Here is a 27,319-nt window from a genome sequence, read left to right on the forward strand (position 1 = left end):
ACAGAGATAGGGAGGGGTGTAGGGCACAGGATGAGGTTACAGAGATAGGGACGGGTGTAGGGGACTGGAGGAGGTTACAGAGATAGGGAGGGTGTAGGGGGATGAAGGAGGTTACAGAGATACGGAGGGGTGTAGGGGGATGAAGGAGGTTACAGAGATAGGGAGGGGTGTAGGGGGCTGGAGGAGGTTACAGAGATAGGAAGGGGTGTAGGGGCTGGAGGAGGTTACAGAGATAGGGAGGGTGTAGGGGGGCTGGAGGAGGTTACAGAGATAGGGAGGGTGTCGGGGGCTGGAGGAGGTTACAGAGATAGGGAGGGGTGTAGGGGCCTGGAGGAGGTGACAGAGATAGGGAGGGGTGTAGGGGCAGGAGGAGGTTACAGAGATAGGGAGGGTGTAGGGGGGCTGGAGGAGGTTACAGAGATAGGGAGGGTGTCGGGGGCTGGAGGAGGTTACAGAGATAGGGAGGGGTGTAGGGGCCTGGAAGAGGTTACAGAGATAGGGAGGGTGTAGGGGCTGGAGGAGGTTACAGAGATAGGGAGGGGTGTAGGGGGCTGGAGGAGGTTACAGAGATAGGGAGGGTGTAGGGGGGCTGGAGGAGCTTACAGAGATAGGAAGGTGTCGGGGACTGGAGGAGGTTACAGAGATAGGGAGGGGTGTAGGGGCCTGGAGGAGGTTACCGAGATAGGGAGGGTGTAGCGGCTGGAGGAGGTTACAGAGATAGGGAGGGGTGTAGGGGGCTGGAGGAGGTTACAGAGATAGGGAGGGAGTAGGGGCTGGAGGAGGTTACAGAGATAGGGAGGGGTGTAGGGGGCTGGAGGAGGTTACGGAGATAGGGAGGGTTGTAGGGGGCTGGAGGAGTTTACAGAGATAGGGAGGGTTGTAGGGGGCTGGAGGAGGTTACAGAGATAGGGAGGGTTGTAGGGGGCAGGAGGAGGTTACAGAGATAGGGAGGGGTGTAGGGGGCTGGAGGAGGTTACAGATATAGGGAGGGGTGTAGGGGGCTGGAGGAGGTTACAGAGATAGGGAGGGGTGTAGGGGACTGGAGGATGTTACAGAGATAGGGAGGGGTGAGGGGGCTGGAGGAGGTTACAGAGATAGGGAGGGTTGTAGTGGGCTGGAGGAGGTTACAGAGATAGGGAGGGGTGTAGGGGACTGGAGGAGGTTACAGAGATAGGGAGGGGTGTAGGGGACTGGAGGAGGTTACAGAGATAGGGAGGGGTGTAGAGGGCTGGAGGAGGTTACAGTGATAGGGAGGGGTGTAGGGGGCTGGAGGAGGTTACAGAGATATGGAGAGTGTAGGGGGCTGGAGGAGGTTACAGAGATAGGGAGGGGTGTAGGGGGCTGGAGGAGGTTACAGAGATAGGGAGGGTGTAGGGGGGCTGGAGGAGGTTACAGCGAGAGGGAGGGCTGTCGGGGGCTGGAGGAGGTTACAGAGATAGGGAGGGGTGTAGTGGGCTGGAGGAGGTTACAGAGATAGGGAGGGTTGTAGGGGATTGGAGGAGGTTACAGAGATAGGGAGTGGTGTAGGGGACTGGAGGTGGTTGCAGAGATAGGGAGGGGTGTAGGGGCTGGAGGAGGTTACAGTGATAGGGAGGGGTGTAGGGGACTGGAGGTGGTTGCAGAGATAGGGAGGGGTGTAGGGGCTGGAGGAGGTTACAGTGATAGGGAGGGGTGTAGGGGACTGGAGGAGGTTACAGAGATAGGGAGGGTTGTAGGGGATTGGAGGAGGTTACAGAGATAGGGAGTGGTGTAGGGGACTGGAGGTGGTTGCAGAGATAGGGAGGGGTGTAGGGGCTGGAGGAGGTTACAGTGATAGGGAGGGGTGTAGGGGACTGGAGGAGGTTGCAGAGGTAGGGAGGTTTGTAGGGGCTGGAGGAGGTTACAGAGATAGGGAGGGGTGTAGGGGCAGGAGGAGGTTACAGATATAGTGAGGGGTGTAGGGGACTGGAGGAGGTTACAGAGGTAGGGAGGGGTGTAGGGGGGCTGGAGGAGGTTACAGAGATAGGGAGGGGTGTAGGGGGCTGGAGGACGTTACAGAGATAGGGAGGGTTGTATGGGCTGGAGGAGGTTACAGAGATAGGGAGGGGTGTAGGGGACTGGAGGAGGTTATAGAGATAGGGATGGGTGTCGGGGGAGTCGAGGAGGTTACAGAGATAGGGAGGGGTGTAGGGGGCTGGAGGAGGTTACAGAGATAGGGAGGGGTGTAGATGCTGGAGGAGGTTACAGAGATAGGGAGGGTTGTAGGGGACTGGAGGAGGTTACAGAGATAGGGAGGGGTGTAGGGGGCTGGAGGAGGTTACAGAGATGGGGAGGGGTGTAGGGGGGCTGGAGGAGGTTACAGAGATAGGGAGGGGTGTAGGGGGCTGGAGGAGGTTACAGAGATAGGGAGGGGTGTAGGGGGACTGGAGGAGGTTACAGAGATAGGGAGGGTGTGGGGGACTGGAGGAGGTTACAGAGATGGGGAGGGGTGTAGGGGGCTGGAGGAGGTTACAGAGATATGGAGGGGTGTAGGAGACTGGAGGAGGTTACAGAGATAGGGAGGGGTGTAGGGGGGCTGGAGGAGGTTACAGAGATAGGGAGGGGTGTAGGGGGACTGGAGGAGGTTACAGAGATAGGGAGGGGTGTAGGGGGACTGGAGGAGGTTACAGAGATAGGGAGGGTTGTAGGGGCTGGAGGAGGTTACAGTGATAGGGAGGGGTGTCGGGGCTGGAGGAGGTTACAGAGATAGGGAGGGGTGTAGGGGGCTGGAGGAGTTTACAGAGATAGGGAGGGTTGTAGGGGGACTGGAGGAGGTTACAGAGATAGGGAGGGGTGTGGGGGGACTGGAGGAGGTTACAGAGATAGGGAGGGTTGTAGGGGGCTGGAGGAGGTTACAGAGATAGGGAGGGTTGTAGGGGGCTGGAGGAGGTTACAGAGATAGGGAGGGGTGTGGGGGGACTGGAGGAGGTTACAGAGATAGGGAGGGGTGTGGGGGGACTGGAGGAGGTTACAGAGATAGGGAGGGTTGTAGGGGGCTGGAGGAGGTTACAGAGATAGGGAGGGTTGTAGGGGGCTGGAGGAGGTTACAGAGATAGGGAGGGTTGTAGGGGGCTGGAGGAGGTTACAGAGATAGGGAGGGGTGTGGGGGGACTGGAGGAGGTTACAGAGATAGGGAGGGGTGTGGGGGGACTGGAGGAGGTTACAGAGATAGGGAGGGTTGTAGGGGGCTGGAGGAGGTTACAGAGATAGGGAGGGTTGTAGGGGGCTGGAGGAGGTTACAGAGATAGGGAGGGTTGTAGGGGGTTGGAGGAGGTTACAGAGATAGGGAGGGTTGTAGGGGGCTGGAGGAGGTTACAGAGATAGGGAGGGTTGTAGGGGGCTGGAGGAGGTTACAGAGATAGGGAGGGTTGTAGGGGGCTGGAGGAGGTTACAGAGATAGGGAGGGTTGTAGGGGGCTGGAGGAGGTTACAGAGATAGGGAGGGGTGTGTGGGGACTGGAGGAGGTTACAGAGATAGGGAGGGGTGTGGGGGGACTGGAGGAGGTTACAGAGATAGGGAGGGTTGTAGGGGGCTGGAGGAGGTTACAGAGATAGGGAGGGGTGTAGGGGGCTGGAGGAGGTTACAGAGTTAGGGAGGGGTGTAGGGGCTGGCGGAGGTTACAGAGATAGGGAGGTGTGTAGGGACTGGAGGAGGTTACAGAGATAGGGAGGGGTGTAGGCGCTGGAGGAGGTTACAGAGATAGGGAGATGTGTAGGGACTGGAGGAGGTTACAGAGATAGGGAGGGGTGTAGGGGGACTGGAGGAGGTTACAGAGATAGGGAGGGGTGTAGGTGCTGGAGGAGGTTACAGAGATAGGGAGGGTGTAGGGGGGCTGGAGGAGGTTACAGAGATGGGGAGGGGTGTCGGGGGCTGGAGGAGGTTACAGAGATAGGGAGGGGTGTAGGGGGCTGGAGGAGGTTACCGAGATAGGGAGGGGTGTAGGGGCTGGAGGAGGTTACCGAAATAGGGAGGGTTGTAGGGGGCTGGAGGAGGTGACAGAGATAGGGAGGGGTGTAGGGGCTGGAGGAGGTTACAGAGATCGGGAGGGGTGTAGGGGGCTGGAGGAGGTTACAGAGATAGGGAGGGGTGTAGGGGCTGGAGGAGGTTACAGAGATGGGGAGGGTTGTAGGGGCTGGAGGAGGTTACAGAGATGGGGAGGGTTGTAGGGGCTGGAGGAGGTTACAGAGATGGGGAGGGTTGTAGGGGCTGGAGGAGGTTACAGAGATGGGGAGGGTTGTAGGGGCTGGAGGAGGTTACAGAGATAGGGAGGGGTGTAGGGGGCTGGAGGAGGTTACAGAGATAGGGAGGGGTGTCGGGGGCTGGAGGAGGTTACAGAGATAGGGATGGGTGTAGGGGGCTGGAGGAGGTTACAGAGATAGGGAGGGGTGTAGGGCCTTGAGGAGGTTACAGAGATAGGGAGGGGTGTAGGGGCTGGAGGAGGTTACAGAGATAGGGAGGGGTGTAGGGGCTGGAGGAGGTTACAGAGATAGGGAGGGGTGTAGGGGCTGGAGGAGGTTACAGAGATAGGGAGGTGTGTAGGGACTGGAGGAGGTTACAGAGATAGGGAGGGGTGTAGGGACTGGAGGAGGTTACAGAGATAGGGAGGGGTGTAGGGGCTGGAGGAGGTTACAGAGATGGGGAGTGGTGTAGGGGGCTGGAGGAGGTTACAGAGATGGGGAGGGGTGTCTCGAGGCGCGGACTGCGTGTTCTCCGCTCTGAGCCATTTCTGCTGGGCCCTGTGACTGACCCTCTTTTTTTTCCCCCCTTATTTCGTTTCCGTCCCGTGTTCCCCTCCCCTCCCTCTACCCCACCCCCTCCCCTCCCCACCCCGCTCGCCCCCTCCCCCCTGCCTCTGATGGGCTAGGTGATGCATTGGCATAATAAGGTACCTGTGTTTTCCCCCCCCCCCCTTTCCCCTCTAGCCCGCATCCTCCCCTGCTTCCCCGCAACCCACCCCCTTCTGCGACCCCACTCCTCCTCCTCCTCCTCCCTCTGTGGCTTTTCATGTGACTATCTTGTGTCTGCCTGGCCTGTGGCTGCTGCAAATCTTTACTGTCTCTGTCGTCCCCCCAGCACTGACCCTCCCACAGTGCGGCGCTCCCTCAGCACTGACCCACCCACAGTGCGGCGCTCCCTCAGCACCGACCCTCCCACAGTGCGGCACTCCCTCAGCACTGACCCTCCCACAGTGCGGAGCTCCCTCAGCACTGACCCTCCCACAGTGCGGCGCTCCCTCAGCACTGACCCTCCCACAGTGCGGCGCTCCCTCAGCACTGACCCTCCCACAGTGCGGCACTCCCTCAGCACTGACCCTCCCACAGTGCGGCGCTCCCTCAGCACTGACCCTCCCACAGTGCGGAGCTCGCTCAGCACTGACCCTCCCACAGTGCGGAGCTCCCTCAGCACTGACCCTCCCGCAGTGCGGCGCTCCCTCAGCACTGACCCTCCCACAGTGCGGCGCTCCCTCAGCACCGACCCTCCCACAGTGCGGAGCTCCCTCAGCACCGACCCTCCCACAGTGCGGCGCTCCCTCAGCACTGACCCTCCCACAGTGCGGAGCTCCCTCAGCACTGACCCTCCCGCAGTGCGGCGCTCCCTCAGCACTGACCCTCCCACAGTGTGGAGCTCCCTCAGCACTGACCCTCCCACAGTGCGGAGCTCCCTCAGCACCGACCCTCCCACAATGCGGAGCTCCCTCAGCACTGACACTCCCACAGTGCGGCGCTCCCTCAACACTGACCCTCCCACAGTGCGGCGCTCCCTCAGCACTGACCCTCCCACAGTGCGGAGCTCCCTCAGCACTGACCCTCCCACAGTGCGGAGCTCCCTCAGCACTGACCCTCCCACAGTGCGGAGCTCCCTCAGCACTGACCCCCCCCCCACAGTGCGGAGCTCCCTCAGCACCGACCCTCCCACAGTGCGGCGCTCCCTCAGCACTGACCCTCCCACAGTGCGGCGCTCCCTCAGCACTGACCCTCCCACAGTGCGGAGCTCCCTCAGCACTGACCCTCCCACAGTGCGGAGCTCCCTCAGCACTGACCCTCCCACAGTGCGGCGCTCCCTCAGCTCCGACCCTCCCACAGTGCGGAGCTCCCTCAGCACCGACCCTCCCACAGTTCGGCACTCCCTCAGCACTGACCCTCCCACAGTGCGGCACTCCCTCAGCACTGACCCTCCCACAGTGCGGCGCTCCCTCAGCACCGACCCTCCCACAGTGCGGAGCTCCCTCAGCACCGACCCTCCCACAGTGCGGCACTCCCTCAGCACTGACCCTCCCACAGTGCGGCACTCCCTCAGCACTGACCCTCCCACAGTGCGGCGCTCCCTCAGCACTGACCCTCCCACAGTGCGGTGCTCCCTCAGCACTGACCCTCCCACAGTCCGGCGCTCCCTCAGCACTGACCCTCCCACAGTGCGGCGCTCCCTCAGCACTGACCCTCCCACAGTGCGGCGCTCCCTCAGCACTGACCCTCCCACAGTGCGGAGCTCCCTCAGCACTGACCCTCCCACAGTGCGGAGCTCCCTCAGCACTGACCCTCCCACAGTGCGGTGCTCCCTCAGCACCGACCCTCCCACAGTGGGGCGCTCCCTCAGCACTGACCCTCCCACAGTGCGGAGCTCCCTCAGCACTGACCCTCCCACAGTGCGGAGCTCCCTCAGCACTGACACTCCCACAGTGCGGAGCTCCCTCAGCACTGACCCTCCCACAGTGCGGTGCTCCCTCAGCACCGACCCTCCCACAGTGCGGAGCTCCCTCAGCACTGACCCTCCCACAGTGCGGATCTCCCTCAGCACCGACCCTCCCACAGTGCGGCGCTCCCTCAACACTGACCCTCCCACAGTGCGGTGCTCCCTCAGCACCGACCCTCCCACAGTGCGGTGCTCCCTCAGCACTGACCCTCCCACAGTGCGGCGCTCACTCAGCACTGACCCTCCCACAGTGCGGATCTCCCTCAGCACTGACCCTCCCTCAGCACTGACCCTCCCTCAGTACTGACCCTCCCTCAGTGCGACGCTCCCTCAGCACTGACCCTCCCACAGTGCGGAGCTCCCTCAGCACCGACCCTCCCTCAGCACTGACCCTCCCTCAGTGCGACGCTCCCTCAGCACTGACCCACCCACAGTGCGGATCTCCCTCAGCACCGACCCTCCCTCAGCACTGACCCTCCCTCAGTGCGACGCTCCCTCAGCACTGACCCTCCCACAGTGCGGAGCTCCCTCAGCACTGACCCTCCCACAGTGCGGAGCTCCCTCAGCACTGATCCCCCCCACAGTGCGGAGCTCCCTCAGCACCGACCCTCCCGCTGTGAAGCGCTCCCTCAGCACTGACCCTCCCACAGTGCGGCGCTCCCTCAGCACTGACCCTCCCACAGTGCAGCACTCCCTGAGCACTGACCCTCCCACAGTGCGGAGCTCCCTCAGCACTGACCCTCCCACAGTGCGGCGCTCCCTCAGCACTGACCCTCCCACAGTGCGGCGCTCCCTCAGCACTGACCCTCCCACAGTGCGGAGCTCCCTCAGCACTGACCCTCCCACAGTGCGGCGCTCCCTCAGCACTGACCCTCCCACAGTGCGGCGCTCCCTCAGCACTGACCCTCCCACAGTGCGGCGCTCCCTCAGCACCGACTCTCCCACAGTGCGGAGCTCCCTCAGCACTGACCCTCCCACAGTGCGGCGCTCCCTCAGCACTGACCCTCCCACAGTGCGGCGCTCCCTCAGCACTGACCCTCCCACAGTGCGGCGCTCCCTCAGCACTGACCCTCCCACAGTGCGGCGCTCCCTCAGCACTGACCCTCCCACAGTGCGGAGCTCCCTCAGCACCGACCCTCCCACAGTGCGGCGCTCCCTCAGCACCGACCCTCCCACAGTGCGGCGCTCCCTCAGCACTGACCCTCCCACAGTGCGGCACTCCCTCAGCACTGACCCTCCCACAGTGCGGCACTCCCTCAGCACTGACCCTCCCACAGTGCGGAGCTCCCTCAGCACCGACTCTCCCACAGTGCGGAGCTCCCTCAGCACTGACCCTCCCACAGTGCAGTGCTCCCTCAGCACTGACCCTCCCACAGTGCGGAGCTCCCTCAGCACTGACCTTCCCACAGTGCGGCGCTCCCTCAGCACTGACCGTCCCACAGTGCGGAGCTCCCTCAGCACTGACCCTCCCACAGTGCGGCGCTCCCTCAGCACTGACCCTCCCACAGTGCGGCGCTCCCTCAGCACTGACCCTCCCACATTGCGGAGCTCCCTCAGCACCGACTCTCCCACAGTGCGGAGCTCCCTCAGCACTGACCCTCCCACAGTGCAGTGCTCCCTCAGCACTGACCCTCCCACAGTGCGGAGCTCCCTCAGCACTGACCTTCCCACAGTGCGGCGCTCCCTCAGCACTGACCCTCCCACAGTGCGGAGCTCCCTCAGCACTGACCCTCCCACAGTGCGGCGCTCCCTCAGCACTGACCCTCCCACAGTGCGGCGCTCCCTCAGCACTGACCCTCCCACAGTGCGGCGCTCCCTCAGCACTGACCCTCCCACAGTGCGGAGCTCCCTCAGCACCGACCCTCCCACAGTGCGGCGCTCCCTCAGCACTGACCCTCCCACAGTGCGGAGCTCCCTCAGCACCGACTCTCCCACAGTGCGGAGCTCCCTCCGCACTGACCCTCCCACAGTGCGGCGCTCCCTCAGCACTGACACTCTCACCGTGCGGCGCTCCCTCAGCACTGACCCTCCCACAGTGAGGCGCTCCCTCAGCACTGACCCTCCCACAGTGCGGCGCTCCCTCAGCACCGACCCTCCCACAGTGCGGCGCTCCCTCAGCACTGAGCCTCCCACAGTGCAGTGCTCCCTCAGCACTGACCCTCCCTCAGTGCGGAGCTCCCTCAGCACTGACCCTCCCACAGTGCGGAGCTCCCTCAGCACCGACTCTCCCACAGTGCGGAGCTCCCTCCGCACTGACCCTCCCACAGTGCGGCGCTCCCTCAGCACTGACACTCTCACCGTGCGGCGCTCCCTCAGCACTGACCCTCCCACAGTGCGGAGCTCCCTCAGCACCGACTCTCCCACAGTGCGGAGCTCCCTCCGCACTGACCCTCCCACAGTGAGGCGCTCCCTCAGCACTGACCCTCCCACAGTGCGGCGCTCCCTCAGCACTGACCCTCCCACAGTGCGGAGCTCCCTCAGCACCGACCCTCCCACAGTGCGGAGCTCCCTCAGCACTGACCCTCCCACAGTGCGGAGCTCCCTCAGCACCGACCCTCCCACAGTGCGGCGCTCCCTCAGCACTGACCCTCCCACAGTGCGGAGCTCCCTCAGCACCGACTCTCCCACAGTGCGGAGCTCCCTCCGCACTGACCCTCCCACAGTGCGGCGCTCCCTCAGCACTGACACTCTCACCGTGCGGCGCTCCCTCAGCACTGACCCTCCCACAGTGAGGCGCTCCCTCAGCACTGACCCTCCCACAGTGCGGCGCTCCCTCAGCACCGACCCTCCCACAGTGCGGCGCTCCCTCAGCACTGACCCTCCCACAGTGCAGTGCTCCCTCAGCACTGACCCTCCCTCAGTGCGGAGCTCCCTCAGCACTGACCCTCCCACAGTGCGGAGCTCCCTCAGCACCGACTCTCCCACAGTGCGGAGCTCCCTCCGCACTGACCCTCCCACAGTGCGGCGCTCCCTCAGCACTGACACTCTCACCGTGCGGCGCTCCCTCAGCACTGACCCTCCCACAGTGCGGAGCTCCCTCAGCACCGACTCTCCCACAGTGCGGAGCTCCCTCCGCACTGACCCTCCCACAGTGAGGCGCTCCCTCAGCACTGACCCTCCCACAGTGCGGCGCTCCCTCAGCACCGACCCTCCCACAGTGCGGAGCTCCCTCAGCACCGACTCTCCCACAGTGCGGAGCTCCCTCCGCACTGACCCTCCCACAGTGAGGCGCTCCCTCAGCACTGACCCTCCCACAGTGCGGCGCTCCCTCAGCACCGACCCTCCCACAGTGCGGAGCTCCCTCAGCACCGACCCTCCCACAGTGCGGAGCTCCCTCAGCACTGACCCTCCCACAACGCGGCGCTCCCTCAGCACTGACCCTCCCACAGTGCGGAGCTCCCTCAGCACTGACCCTCCCACAGTGCAGTGCTCCCTCAGCACTGACCCTCCCTCAGTGCGGAGCTCCCTCAGCACTGACCCTCCCACAGTGCGGAGCTCCCTCAGCACCGACTCTCCCACAGTGCGGAGCTCCCTCCGCACTGACCCTCCCACAGTGCGGCGCTCCCTCAGCACTGACACTCTCACCGTGCGGCGCTCCCTCAGCACTGACCCTCCCACAGTGCGGAGCTCCCTCAGCACCGACTCTCCCACAGTGCGGAGCTCCCTCCGCACTGACCCTCCCACAGTGAGGCGCTCCCTCAGCACTGACCCTCCCACAGTGCGGCGCTCCCTCAGCACCGACCCTCCCACAGTGCGGAGCTCCCTCAGCACCGACTCTCCCACAGTGCGGAGCTCCCTCCGCACTGACCCTCCCACAGTGAGGCGCTCCCTCAGCACTGACCCTCCCACAGTGAGGCGCTCCCTCAGCACTGACCCTCCCACAGTGCGGAGCTCCCTCAGCACCGACTCTCCCACAGTGCGGAGCTCCCTCCGCACTGACCCTCCCACAGTGAGGCGCTCCCTCAGCACTGACCCTCCCACAGTGCGGCGCTCCCTCAGCACCGACCCTCCCACAGTGCGGAGCTCCCTCAGCACCGACCCTCCCACAGTGCGGAGCTCCCTCAGGACCGACCCTCCCACAGTGCGGCGCTCCCTCAGCACCTACCCTCCCACCGTGCGGAGCTCCCTCAGCACTGACCCTCCCACCATTCCGGCTCTCACCGACAGCACACCCACGGCCCCCTCAGCCTTGTCCCCCTGCATGGCTGCTTCGTGGCGATGGCCTCTCCCGCTTGCAAAACCCTATCGCTCGCCGTCTCGAGTTTGCATTTGACTTTGCGAGTTCTGGGTTCCTCGTGGCTCGCCCGTGGTCCAGCAGGGTGCATGTGGTCTGTTGTAACGTGCATCTCTCTGTCTTTCATTTCCCCCACCTGTAACGATTGGAAACGCAGCCACACGAACGCCAAGGTGACGGGGACGGGCTGTGTCCGGGAGGTGTCCCGGGAATCTGTTCCATCCTTCGCTTCCAGTCTTATCAAATAGTCTCTTTGCCCCTTCTACCTGTTCTGCGTCTTCTCGGGGCCCCTCCGCCAGTGGGCTGGTTTAGCACAGGGCTAAATCGCTGGCTTTGAAAGCAGACCAAGGCAGGCCAGCAGCACGGTTCAGTTCCCGTACCAGCCCCCCCCGAGCGGGCGCCGGAATGTGGCGACTAGGGGCTTTTCACCGTAACCTCATTTGAAGCCTACTCGCGACAACAAGCGATTTTCATTTCATTCTTGGTATCAACACCCCACATTGACAAGTCCGAATGCAGCGAGATTGGTCTGGGGACGATCCGGGCTTGGGGCTGACAAAGGGGCGAGTTACATTCGGGCCACACAAGGGCCCGGCAGTGACCACCTCCTACAAGAGAGGATCTAACCATCGCCTCTCGCTATTCAATGTCATTACCGTCGACGAATCCCTCACCACTGTCGACATCCCGGGGGTTTACCATTGACGAGAAACTGAACTGGACCCAGCTGGATAAATACCGCGGCTCCCAGAGCAGGTCGTAGGCTGGGAATCCTCGCCCCCTCCCCCCTCGACACTCCAGGTCATTATCGTCGATGAATCCCTCACCACTATCGACATCCTGGGGGGGTTACCATTGATGAGAAGCTGAACTGGACCCAGCTGGATAAATACCGCGGCTCCCAGAGCAGGTCAGAGGCTGGGAATCCTGCGGACAGTAACTCACCTCCTGTCGAGGGGGCAGAGGGGGCAAATCCCCAGCTGGGTGCTGCCTATGTAAACACGTCATGTTGAACGGAGCCTCAGCCTGGTGGGCTCCACCAAGGGGAGGGTGTAGATAGACCATGGCTGGACACGTTCGATAGCACCTTCCCAACACACCACCAACTCGATGGCGCCAGACACAACGGACACCTCCACCTGCAAGTACCCCTGGATCGAATGGGCTCCTCCTGTTCCCGTGTCACAGGCTCGAGAGGGGCTGAATGGGAACCTCCTGTTCCCGTGTCACAGGCTCGAGGAGGAGGGGGCTGAATGGGATCCTCCTGTTCCTGTGTAACAGGCTCGAGGAGGGGCTGAATGGGATCCTCCTGTTCCTGTGTAACAGGCTCGAGGAGGAGGAGGGAGCTGAATGGGATCCTCCTGTTCCTGTGTAACAGGCTCGAGGAGGAGGAGGGGGCTGAATGGGAACCTCCTGTTCCCGTGTCACAGGCTCGAGGAGGAGGAGGGGGCTGAATGGGATCCTCCTGTTCCTGTGTAACAGGCTCGAGAAGGGGGCTGAATGGGATCCTCCTGTTCCTGTGTAACAGGCTCGAGGAGGAGGGGGCTGAATGGGATCCTCCTGTTCCTGTGTAACAGGCTCGAGGAGGAGGAGGGGGCTGAATGGGATCCTCCTGTTCCTGTGTAACAGGCTCGAGAGGGGCTGAATGGGAACCTCCTGTTCCCATGTCACAGGCTCGAGGAGGAGGAGGGGCTGAATGGGATCCTCCTGTTCCTGTGTAACAGGCTCGAGGAGGAGGAGGGGGCTGAATGGGATCCTCCTGTTCCTGTGTAACAGGCTCGAGGAGGAGGAGGGGGCTGAATGGGATCCTCCTGTTCCTGTGTAACAGGCTCGAGGAGGAGGCTGAATGGGATCCTCCTGTCCCTGTGTAACAGGCCCGAGGAGGAGGAGGGGGCTGAATGGGATCCTCCTGTTCCTGTGTAACAGGCTCGAGAGGGGCTGAATGGGAACCTCCTGTTCCCATGTCACAGGCTCGAGGAGGAGGAGGGGGCTGAATGGGATCCTCCTGTTCCTGTGTAACAGGCTCGAGGAGGGGGCTGAATGGGATCCTCCTGTTCCTGTGTAACAGGCTCGAGGAGGAAGAGGGGGCTGAATGGGATCCTCCTGTTCCTGTGTAACAGGCTCGAGGAGGGGGCTGAATGGGATCCTCCTGTTCCTGTGTAACAGGCTCGAGGAGGAAGAGGGGGCTGAATGGGATCCTCCTGTTCCTGTGTAACAGGCTCGAGGAGGAGGAGGGGGCTGAATGGGAACCTCCTGTTCCTGTGTCACAGGCTCGAGAGGGGCTGAATGGGATCCTCCTGTTCCTATGTAACAGGCTCGAGGAGGAGGAGGGGGCTGAATGGGATCCTCCTGTTCCTGTGTAACAGGCTCGAGGAGGAGGCTGAATGGGATCCTCCTGTTCCTGTGTAACAGGCTCGAGGAGGGGGCTGAATGGGATCCTCCTGTTCCCGTGTCACAGGCTCGAGGAGGAGGAGGGGGCTGAATGGGATCCTCCTGTTCCTGTGTAACAGGCTCGAGGAGGGGGCTGAATGGGATCCTCCTGTTCCTGTGTAACAGGCTCGAGGAGGGAGCTGAATGGGATCCTCCTGTTCCTGTGTCACAGGCTCGAGGAGGAGGAGGGGCTGAATGGGATCCTCCTGTTCCCGAAATACAAATATTCTGTACTCAGAGACTGTGGGATTTCACGCCTCAATATATCGAATAGCTCTAACCTGCCCCCTCCATCCAGGTTAGTATCTCTCCCCCCCTCTCACTCCAACTCAGCTGAAGACCACGCCCGCCAACAGCTCCCCACATCCCCCCCCCCCCTCGTGCCTGCAGCCCCCTCTATGGCGTTGCTCCTGTATGGAGCGACTGCGCACAGCCATCCTGGTGGGGGGAGCAGGTGGGGGGGGGGGGGGCGTGATCTGACCCGGCGACGGTGAAGGAACGGCCGACGTATCATCGAGTGGGGGGGTGGGGGTCGACCCGGCGAGGGGTTGTGGAGTTCCTGCCGCTCCCACGCGTCTCCTCTGCGGGGGCGGGGTTGGGAACGAGAGGCTGGGCGGGGGTGGGGTTGGGGGGGGGGTCTCGATTCGGAGGGTCGGGGTTGCCACGCGCGGGGAGACCCGGGGGTGCTTGGGAGGGAAAGCGGGGGACGTCGGGTGTGCGCGGCAGAGTAACAAGAAGACTGAGCTATTTGACAAAGTACGGATAGACCGGACCTCCAAATGATGGGTCGATTGATGGCAGGGGGCTCGGACGTCGCCGAGAACGTTTCGCTTGGCGCGCCTCCTGGTACCATGGGAGGATACGCAGTTCGCAGACCCTCGCAACAATTCGCACCGCAGTGGTGGCAGGGGGGGGGGGGGGGGGGAGGGCCGGTTGGCCACATCCGATTGGGCGGGGCGCCACGATGGGGAATGCAGCGACGCGCCTCCGCGCCCGGGGAACCCGACCTCGCCATCCTCCGCAACCAAAAGTAACGTGCTCAGGGTGATCAAAGGGTTGGAATTTCCGCCGAATGTTTTACGGGCCCGTTGACCGAACGCTTTTCCTTTCTGTGTCCCGTCCCCCCACCCCCCCCCCCCCCTCCTCCCCCACCTCCGCAAAAAACGCCACCCTGGACGCAGCTGGTTCGTGACAATGCAGACCTTCGTTGCGAGCTCCCGAAGCTGGAGAAACGACTTCGGGCTACAGCTGAGCGAGTCAAGGCGCTGGAGGGCGCACTGAAGGAGGCCAAGGAGGGGGCCATGAAGGACCGGCGCCGCTACCAGCTGGAGGTGGATCGCATCAAGGAGGTGGTGCGCGCCAAGGGCGTGCCGAGGCGGTCGCACTCCGCCCAGATCGGTGAGCCGAGCCCTGCCCCGGGTGGAGGGGGGGGGGGGGGCATCTTTGGACACTAAGGGACAATTTAGCACGGCCAATCCACCTAACCTGCACATCTTTGGACACTAAGGGACAATTTAACACGGCCAATCCACCTACCCTGCACATCTTTGGACACTAAGGGACAATTTAGCACGGCCAATCCACCTAACCTGCACATCTTTGGACACTAAGGGACAATTTAACACGGCCAATCCACCTAACCTGCACATCTTTGGCCACTAAGGGGCAATTTAACACGGCCAATCCACCTAACCTGCACATCTTTGGACACTAAGGGACAATTTAGCACGGCCAATCCACCTAACCTGTACATCTTTGGACACAAAGGGACAATTTAACACGGCCAATCCACTTAACCTGCACATCTTTGGACACTAAGGGACAATTTAGCATGGCCAATCCACCTAACCAGCACATTTTTGAACACTAAGGGACAATTTAACACGGCCAATCCACCTCACCAGTACATCTTTGGACACTAAGGCACAATTTAGCACGGCTAATCCACCTAACCTGCACATCTTTGGACATAAGGCACAATTTAGCACGGCCAATCCACCTAACCTGTACATCTTTGGACACTAAGTGACAATTTAACACGGCCAATCCACCTAACCTGTACATCTTTGGACACGAAGGGACAATTTAACACGGCCAATCCACCTAACCTGCACATCTTTGGACACTCGGGGACAATTTAGCACGGCCAATCCACCTAACCTGTACATCTTTGGACACTGAGGGACAATTTAACACGGCCAATCCACCGAACCTGCACATCTTTGGACACTCGGGGACAATTTATACACGGCCAATCCACCTAACCTGTACATCTTTGGACACTAAGGGACAATTTAGCACGGCCAATCCACCTAACCTGTACATCTTTGGACACTGAGGGACAATTTAACACGGCCAATCCACCTAACCTGCACATCATTGGACACGAAGGGACAATTTAGCACGGCCAATCCACCTAACCTGCACATCTTTGGACACAAAGGGACAATTTAACACGGCCAATCCACCTAACCTGTACATCTTTGGACACTAAGGGACAATTTAACACGGCCAATCCACCTCACCTGCACATCTTTGGACACTAAGGGACAATTTAACACGGCCAAACCACCTAACGTGCACATCTTTGGACACTAAGGGACAATTTAGCATGGCCAATCCACCCAACCTGCACATCTTTGGACACTAAGGGACAATTTAGCACGGCCAATCCACCTAACCTGCACATCTTTGGACACTAAGGGACAAGTTAGCACGGCCAATCCACTTAACCTGCACATCTTTGGACACTAAGGGACAATTTAACACGGCCAATCCACCTAACATGCACATCTTTGGACACTAAGGCACAATTTAACACGGCCAATCCACCTAACCTGTACATCTTTGGACACTAAGGGACAATTTAACACGGCCAATCCACCTAACCTGTACATCTTTGGACACTAAGGGACAATTTAGCACGGCTAATCCACCTAACCTGCACATCTTTGGACACTGAGGGACAATTTAACACGGCCAATCCACCTAACCTGTACATCTTTGGACACTAAGGGACAATTTAACACGGCCAATCCACCTAACCTGCACATCTTTGGACACTAAGGGACAATTTAACACGGTCAATCCACCTAACCTGCTCATCTTTGGACACTAAGGGACAATTTAGCACGGCCAATCCACCTAACCTGCACATCTTTGGACACTGAGGGACAACACGGCCAATCCACCTAACCTGCACATCTTTGGGCACTAAGGGACAATTTAACACGGCCAATCCACCTAACCTGCACATCTTTGGGCACTAAGGGACAATTTAACACGGCCAATCCACCTAACCTGCACATCTTTGGCCACTAAGGGACAATTTAACACGGCCAATCCACCTCACCAGTACATCTTTGGACACTAAGGCACAATTTAGCACGGCTAATCCACCTAACCTGCACATCTTTGGACATAAGGCACAATTTAGCACGGCCAATCCACTTAACCTGCACATCTTTGGACACTAAGGGACAATTTAGCACGGCCAATCCACCTAACCTGTACATCTTTGGACACTGAGGGACAATTTAGCACGGCCAATCCACCTAACCTGTACATCTTTGGACACTGAGGGACAATTTAACACGGCCAATCCACCGAACCTGCACATCTTTGGACACTCGGGGACAATTTATACACGGCCAATCCACCTAACCTGTACATCTTTGGACACTAAGGGACAATTTAGCACGGCCAATCCACCTAACCTGTACATCTTTGGACACTGAGGGACAATTTAACACGGCCAATCCACCTAACCTGCACATCATTGGACACGAAGGGACAATTTAGCACGGCCAATCCACCTAACCTGCACATCTTTGGACACAAAGGGACAATTTAACACGGCCAATCCACCTAACCTGTACATCTTTGGACACTAAGGGACAATTTAACACGGCCAATCCACCTCACCTGCACATCTTTGGACACTAAGGGACAATTTAACACGGCCAAACCACCTAACGTGCACATCTTTGGACACTAAGGGACAATTTAGCATGGCCAATCCACCCAACCTGCACATCTTTGGACACTAAGGGACAATTTAGCACGGCCAATCCACCTAACCTGCACATCTTTGGACACTAAGGGACAATTTAACACGGCCAATCCACCTAACATGCACATCTTTGGACACTAAGGCACAATTTAACACGGCCAATCCACCTAACCTGTACATCTTTGGACACTAAGGGACAATTTAGCACGGCTAATCCACCTAACCTGCACATCTTTGGACACTGAGGGACAATTTAACACGGCCAATCCACCTAACCTGTACATCTTTGGACACTAAGGGACAATTTAACACGGCCAATCCACCTAACCTGCACATCTTTGGACACTAAGGGACAATTTAACACGGTCAATCCACCTAACCTGCTCATCTTTGGACACTAAGGGACAATTTAGCACGGCCAATCCACCTAACCTACACATCTTTGGACACTAAGGGACAATTTAGCACGGCCAATCCACCTAACCTACACATCTTTGGACACTAAGGGACAATTTAGCACGGCCAATCCACCTAACCTGCACATCTTTGGGCACTAAGGGACAATTTAACACGGCCAAACCACCTAACCTGTACATCTTTGGACACTAAGGGACAATTTAGCACGGCCAATCCACTTCAACTGTACATCTTTGGACACTAAGGGACAATTTAGCACGGCCAATCCACCTAACCTGCACATCTTTGGACACTAAGGGACAATTTAGCACGGCCAATCCACTTAACCTGCACATCTTTGGACACTAAGGGACAATTTAACACGGCCAATCCACCTCACCAGTACATCTTTGGACACTAAGGCACAATTTAGCATGGCTCATCCACCTAACCTGCACATCTTTGGACACTGAGGGACAATTTAACACGGCCAATCCACCTAACCTGCACATCTTTGGACACTAAGGGACAATTTAACACGGTCAATCCACCTAACCTGCTCATCTTTGGACACGAAGGGACAATTTAACACGGCCAATCCACCTAACCTGCACATCTTTGGACACTAAGGGACAATTTAACACGGCCAATCCACCTAACCTGCACATCTTTGGACACTGAGGGACAATTTAACACGGCCAATCCACCTAACCTGCACATCTTTGGACACTAAGGGACAATTTATCACGGTCAATCCACCTAACCTGCTCATCTTTGGACACTAAGGGACAATTTAACACGGCCAATCCACCTAACCTGCACATCTTTGGACACTAAGGGACAATTTAACACGGTCAATCCACCTAACCTGCTCATCTTTGGACACGAAGGGACAATTTAACACGGCCAATCCACCTAACCTGCACATCTTTGGACACTAAGGGACAATTTAACACGGCCAATCCACCTAACCTGCACATCTTTGGGCACTAAGGGACAATTTAACACGGCCAATCCACCTAACCTGCACATCTTTGGCCACTAAGGGACAATTTAACACGGCCAATCCACCTCACCAGTACATCTTTGGACACTAAGGCACAATTTAGCACGGCTAATCCACCTAACCTGCACATCTTTGGACATAAGGCACAATTTAGCACGGCCAATCCACTTAACCTGCACATCTTTGGACACTAAGGGACAATTTAGCACGGCCAATCCACCTAACCTGTACATCTTTGGACACTGAGGGACAATTTAGCACGGCCAATCCACCTAACCTGTACATCTTTGGACACTGAGGGACAATTTAACACGGCCAATCCACCGAACCTGCACATCTTTGGACACTCGGGGACAATTTATACACGGCCAATCCACCTAACCTGTACATCTTTGGACACTAAGGGACAATTTAGCACGGCCAATCCACCTAACCTGTACATCTTTGGACACTGAGGGACAATTTAACACGGCCAATCCACCTAACCTGCACATCATTGGACACGAAGGGACAATTTAGCACGGCCAATCCACCTAACCTGCACATCTTTGGACACAAAGGGACAATTTAACACGGCCAATCCACCTAACCTGTACATCTTTGGACACTAAGGGACAATTTAACACGGCCAATCCACCTCACCTGCACATCTTTGGACACTAAGGGACAATTTAACACGGCCAAACCACCTAACGTGCACATCTTTGGACACTAAGGGACAATTTAGCATGGCCAATCCACCCAACCTGCACATCTTTGGACACTAAGGGACAATTTAGCACGGCCAATCCACCTAACCTGCACATCTTTGGACACTAAGGGACAATTTAACACGGCCAATCCACCTAACATGCACATCTTTGGACACTAAGGCACAATTTAACACGGCCAATCCACCTAACCTGTACATCTTTGGACACTAAGGGACAATTTAGCACGGCTAATCCACCTAACCTGCACATCTTTGGACACTGAGGGACAATTTAACACGGCCAATCCACCTAACCTGTACATCTTTGGACACTAAGGGACAATTTAACACGGCCAATCCACCTAACCTGCACATCTTTGGACACTAAGGGACAATTTAACACGGTCAATCCACCTAACCTGCTCATCTTTGGACACTAAGGGACAATTTAGCACGGCCAATCCACCTAACCTACACATCTTTGGACACTAAGGGACAATTTAGCACGGCCAATCCACCTAACCTACACATCTTTGGACACTAAGGGACAATTTAGCACGGCCAATCCACCTAACCTGCACATCTTTGGGCACTAAGGGACAATTTAACACGGCCAAACCACCTAACCTGTACATCTTTGGACACTAAGGGACAATTTAGCACGGCCAATCCACTTCAACTGTACATCTTTGGACACTAAGGGACAATTTAGCACGGCCAATCCACCTAACCTGCACATCTTTGGACACTAAGGGACAATTTAGCACGGCCAATCCACTTAACCTGCACATCTTTGGACACTAAGGGACAATTTACCACGGCCAATCCACCTCACCAGTACATCTTTGGACACTAAGGCACAATTTAGCATGGCTCATCCACCTAACCTGCACATCTTTGGACACTGAGGGACAATTTAACACGGCCAATCCACCTAACCTGCACATCTTTGGACACTAAGGGACAATTTAACACGGTCAATCCACCTAACCTGCTCATCTTTGGACACGAAGGGACAATTTAACACGGCCAATCCACCTAACCTGCACATCTTTGGACACTAAGGGACAATTTAACACGGCCAATCCACCTAACCTGCACATCTTTGGACACTGAGGGACAATTTAACACGGCCAATCCACCTAACCTGCACATCTTTGGACACTAAGGGACAATTTATCACGGTCAATCCACCTAACCTGCTCATCTTTGGACACTAAGGGACAATTTAGCACGGCCAATCCACCTAACCTGCACATCTTTGGACACTAAGGGGCAATTTAGCACGGCCAATCCACCTAACCTGTACATCTTTGGACACTAAGGGACAATTTAGCACGGCCAATCCACCTAACCTGCACATCTTTGGACACTAAGGGACAATTTAACACGGCCAATCCACCTAACCTGCACATCTTTGGACACTCGGGGACAATTTAGCACGGCCAATCCACCTAACCTGCACATCTTTGGACACTAAGGCACAATTTAGCACGGCCAATCCACCTAACCTGCACATCTTTGGACACTAAGGGACAATGTAACACGGCCAATCCACCTAACCTGCACATCTTTGGACACTAAGGGACAATTTATCACGGCCAATCCACCTAACCTGTACATCTTTGGACACTAAGGGACAATTTAACACGGCCAATCCACCTAACATGTACATCTTTGGACACTAAGGCACAATTTAGCACGGCCAATCCACCTATACTGTACATCTTTGGACACTTTGGGACAATTTAACACGGCCAATCCACCTAACCTGTACATCTTTGACACTAAGGGACAATGTAACACGGCCAATCCACCTAACCTGCACATCTTTGGACACTAAGGGACAATTTAACACGGCCAAACCACCTCACCTGCACATCTTTGGACACTAAGGGGCAATTTAGCACGGCCAATCCACCTAACCTGCACATCTTTGGACACTAAGGGACAATTTAGCACGGCCAATCCACCTAACCTGCACATCTTTGGACACTAAGGGACAAGTTAGCACGGCCAATCCACTTAACCTGCACATCTTTGGACACTAAGGGACAATTTAACACGGCCAATCCACCTAACATGCACATCTTTGGACACTAAGGCACAATTTAACACGGCCAATCCACCTAACCTGTACATCTTTGGACACTAAGGGACAATTTAGCACGGCTAATCTACCTAACCTGCACATCTTTGGACACTGAGGGACAATTTAACACGGCCAATCCACCTAACCTGTACATCTTTGGACACTAAGGGACAATTTAACACGGCCAATCCACCTAACCTGCACATCTTTGGACACTAAGGGACAATTTAACACGGTCAATCCACCTAACCTGCTCATCTTTGGACACTAAGGGACAATTTAGCACGGCCAATCCACCTAACCTGCACATCTTTGGACACTGAGGGACAACACGGCCAATCCACCTATACTGTACATCTTTGGACACTAAGGGACAATTTAACACGGCCAATCCACCTAACCTGTACATCTTTGGGCACTAAGGGACAATTTAACACGGCCAATCCACCTAACCTGCACATCTTTGGGCACTAAGGGACAATTTAACACGGCCAATCCACCTAACCTACACATCTTTGGACACTAAGGGACAATTTAGCACGGCCAATCCACCTAACCTACACATCTTTGGACACTAAGGGAAAATTTAGCACGGCCAATCCACCTAACCTGCACATCTTTGGGCACCAAGGGACAATTTAACACGGCCAAACCACCTAACGTGCACATCTTTGGACACTAAGGGACAATTAAGCACGGCCAATCCACTTCACCTGTACATATTTGGACACTAAGGGACAATCTAGCACGGCCAATCCACCTAACCTGCACATCTTTGGACACTAAGGGACAATTTAGCACGGCCAATCCACTTAACCTGCACATCTTTGGACCCTAAGGGACAATTTAACACGGCCAATGCACCTCACCAGTACATCTTTGGACACTAAGGCACAATTTAGCATGGCTCATCCACCTAACCTGCACATCTTTGGACACTGAGGGACAATTTAACACGGCCAATCCACCTAACCTGCACATCTTTGGACACTAAGGGACAATTTAACACGGTCAATCCACCTAACCTGCTCATCTTTGGACACGAAGGGACAATTTAACACGGCCAATCCACCTAACCTGCACATCTTTGGACACTAAGGGACAATTTAAAACGGCCAATCCACCTAACCTGCACATCTTTGGACACTGAGGGACAATTTAACACGGCCAATCCACCTAACCTGCACATCTTTGGACACTAAGGGACAATTTAACACGGTCAATCCACCTAACCTGCTCATCTTTGGACACTAAGGGACAATTTAACACGGCCAATCCACCTAAGCTGCACATCTTTGGACACTGAGGGACAATTTATCACGGTCAATCCACCTAACCTGCTCATCTTTGGACACTAAGGGACAATTTAGCACGGCCAATCCACCTAACCTGCACATCTTTGGACACTAAGGGGCAATTTAGCACGGCCAATCCACCTAACCTGTACATCTTTGGACACTAAGGGACAATTTAGCACGGCCAATCCACCTAACCTGTACATCTTTGGACACTAAGGGACAATGTAACACGGCCAATCCACCTAACCTGCACATCTTTGGACACTAAGGGACAATTTATCACGGCCAATCCACCTAACCTGCACATCTTTGGACACTAAGGGACAATGTAACACGGCCAATCCACCTAACCTGCATATCTTTGGACACTAAGGGACAATTTAACACGGCCAATCCACCTAACCTGCACATCTTTGGACACTAAGGGACAATTTATCACGGCCAATCCACCTAACCTGTACATCTTTGGACACTAAGGCACAATTTAGCACGGCCAATCCACCTATACTGTACATCTTTGGACACTTAGGGACAATTTAACACGGCCACTCCACCTAACCTGTACATCTTTGACACTAAGGGACAATGTAACACGGCCAATCCACCTAACCTGCACATCTTTGGACACTAAGGGACAATTTATCACGGCCAATCCACCTAACCTGTACATCTTTGGACACTAAGGGACAATTTAACACGGCCAATCCACCTAACATGTACATCTTTGGACACTAAGGCACAATTTAGCACGGCCAATCCACCTAACCTGAACATCTTTGGACAGTAAGGGACAATTTAACACGGCCAATCCACCTAACCTGCACATCTTTGGACACTAAGGGACAATTTAACACGGCCAATCCACCTAACCTGTACATCTTTGGACACTAAGGGACAAGTTAACACGGCCAATCCACCTAACCTGCACATCTTTGGACACGAAGGGAAAATTTATCACGGCCAATCCACCTAACCTGAACATCTTTGGACACTAAGGGACAATTTAACACGGCCAATCCACCTAACCTGTACATCTTTGGACACTTAGGGACAATTTAACACGGCCAATCCACCTAACCTGTACATCTTTGACACTAAGGGACAATTTAGCACGGCCAATCCACCTAACCAGTACATCTTTGGACACTTAGGGACAATTTAACACGGCCAATCCACCTAACCTGTACATCTTTGGACACTTAGGGACAATTTAACACGGCCAATCCACCTAACCTGTACATCTTTGACACTAAGGGACAATTTAGCACGGCCAATCCACCTAACCTGCACATCTTTGGAAACTAAGGGACAATTTAACACGGCCAATCCACCTAACCTGCACATCTTTGGACATTAAGGGATAATTTAGCACGGCCAATCCACCTAACCCGCACATCTTTGGACACTAAGGGACAATTTAGCACGGCCAATCGACCTAACCAGCACATCTTTGGACACTAAGGGACAATTTAACACGGCCAATCCACCTAACCTGCACATCTTTGGACACTAAGGGACAATTTAGCATGGCCAATCCACCTAACCTGCACATCTTTGGACACTAAGGGACAATTTAGCACGGCCAATCCACCTAACCCGCACATCTTTGGACACTAAGAGACAATTTAGCACGGCCAATCGACCTAACCAGCACATCTTTGGACACTGAGGGACAATTTAGCACGGCCTATCCACCTAACCCGCACATCTTTGGACACTAAGGGACAATTTAACACGGCAAATCCACCTAACCTGTACATCTTTGGACACTAAGGCACAATTTAACATGGCCAATCCACCTAACCTGTACATCTTTGGACACTAAGGGACAATTTAACACGGCCAATCCACCTAACCTGCACATCTTTGGACACTAAGGGACAATTTAACATGGCCAATCCACCTAACCTGCACATCTTTAGACACTAAGGGACAATTTAGCACGGCCAATCCACCTAACATGTACATCTTTGGACACTAAGGCACAATTTAACACGGCCAATCCACCTAACCTGTACATCTTTGGACACTAAGGGACAATTTATCACGGCCAATCCACCTAACCTGCACATCTTTGGACACTAAGGGCAATTTAACACGGCCAATCCACCTAACCTGTACATCTTTGGACACTAAGGGACAATTTAGCACGGCCAATCCACCTAACCTGCACATCTTTGGACACTAAGGGACAATTTAACACGGCCAATCCACCTAACCTGCACATCTTTGGACACTAAGGGCAATTTAACACGGCCAATCCACCTAACCTGCACATCTTTGGACACTAAGGGCAATTTAACACGGCCAATCCACCTAACCTGCACATCTTTGGACACTAAGGGACAATTTAGCACGGCCAATCCACCTAACCTGCACATCTTTGGACACTAAGGGCAATTTAACACGGCCAATCCACCTAAGCTGCACATCTTTGGACACTAAGGGACAATTTAGCACGGCCAATCCACCTAACCTGCACATCTTTGGACACTAAGGGACAAGTTAGCACGGCCAATCCACTTAACCTGCACATCTTTGGACACTAAGGGACAATTTAACACGGCCAATCCACCTAACATGCACATCTTTGGACACTAAGGCACAATTTAACACGGCCAATCCACCTAACCTGTACATCTTTGGACACTAAGGGACAATTTAGCACGGCTAATCCACCTAACCTGCACATCTTTGGACACTGAGGGACAATTTAACACGGCCAATCCACCTAACCTGTACATCTTTGGACACTAAGGGACAATTTAACACGGCCAATCCACCTAACCTGCACATCTTTGGACACTAAGGGACAATTTAACACGGCCAATCCACCTAACCTGCACATCTTTGGGCACTAAGGGACAATTTAACACGGCCAATCCACCTAACCTACACATCTTTGGACACTAAGGGACAATTTAGCACGGCCAATCCACCTAACCTACACATCTTTGGACACTAAGGGAAAATTTAGCACGGCCAATCCACCTAACCTGCACATCTTTGGGCACCAAGGGACAATTTAACACGGCCAAACCACCTAACGTGCACATCTTTGGACACTAAGGGACAATTTAGCACGGCCAATCCACTTCACCTGTACATCTTTGGACACTAAGGGACAATTTAGCACGGCCAATCCACCTAACCTGCACATCTTTGGACACTAAGGGACAATTTAGCACGGCCAATCCACTTAACCTGCACATCTTTGGACCCTAAGGGACAATTTAACACGGCCAATCCACCTCACCAGTACATCTTTGGACACTAAGGCACAATTTAGCATGGCTCATCCACCTAACCTGCACATCTTTGGACACTGAGGGACAATTTAACACGGCCAATCCACCTAACCTGCACATCTTTGGACACTAAGGGACAATTTAACACGGTCAATCCACCTAACCTGCTCATCTTTGGACACGAAGGGACAATTTAACACGGCCAATCCACCTAACCTGCACATCTTTGGACACTAAGGGACAATTTAAAACGGCCAATCCACCTAACCTGCACATCTTTGGACACTGAGGGACAATTTAACACGGCCAATCCACCTAACCTGCACATCTTTGGACACTAAGGGACAATTTAACACGGTCAATCCACCTAACCTGCTCATCTTTGGACACTAAGGGACAATTTAACACGGCCAATCCACCTAAGCTGCACATCTTTGGACACTGAGGGACAATTTATCACGGTCAATCCACCTAACCTGCTCATCTTTGGACACTAAGGGACAATTTAGCACGGCCAATCCACCTAACCTGCACATCTTTGGACACTAAGGGGCAATTTAGCACGGCCAATCCACCTAACCTGTACATCTTTGGACACTAAGGGACAATTTAGCACGGCCAATCCACCTAACCTGCACATCTTTGGACACTAAGGGACAATGTAACACGGCCAATCCACCTAACCTGCACATCTTTGGACACTAAGGGACAATTTATCACGGCCAATCCACCTAACCTGCACATCTTTGGACACTAAGGGACAATGTAACACGGCCAATCCACCTAACCTGCATATCTTTGGACACTAAGGGACAATTTAACACGGCCAATCCACCTAACCTGCACATCTTTGGACACTAAGGGACAATTTATCACGGCCAATCCACCTAACCTGTACATCTTTGGACACTAAGGCACAATTTAGCACGGCCAATCCACCTATACTGTACATCTTTGGACACTTAGGGACAATTTAACACGGCCAATCCACCTAACCTGTACATCTTTGACACTAAGGGACAATGTAACACGGCCAATCCACCTAACCTGCACATCTTTGGACACTAAGGGACAATTTATCACGGCCAATCCACCTAACCTGTACATCTTTGGACACTAAGGGACAATTTAACACGGCCAATCCACCTAACATGTACATCTTTGGACACTAAGGCACAATTTAGCACGGCCAATCCACCTAACC

General features: G+C 55.5%; 1 protein-coding gene across 1 annotated transcript in view; it reads left to right on the forward strand.

The window, feature by feature from the left end:
* The window catches only part of LOC140405325 (kinesin heavy chain-like), a 157,060-nt gene that overhangs the window by 108,929 nt on the left and 20,812 nt on the right, over window positions 1–27,319 (forward strand). The window contains exon 7 of the mRNA XM_072493616.1: window positions 14,554–14,770. Coding sequence (XP_072349717.1) covers window positions 14,554–14,770 — 217 coding nt within the window. The remainder of the gene's footprint in view (window positions 1–14,553; window positions 14,771–27,319) is intronic.

The sequence above is a fragment of the Scyliorhinus torazame genome, chromosome X (assembly GCF_047496885.1).
Source record: "Scyliorhinus torazame isolate Kashiwa2021f chromosome X, sScyTor2.1, whole genome shotgun sequence".
Taxonomy (NCBI): domain Eukaryota; kingdom Metazoa; phylum Chordata; class Chondrichthyes; order Carcharhiniformes; family Scyliorhinidae; genus Scyliorhinus; species Scyliorhinus torazame.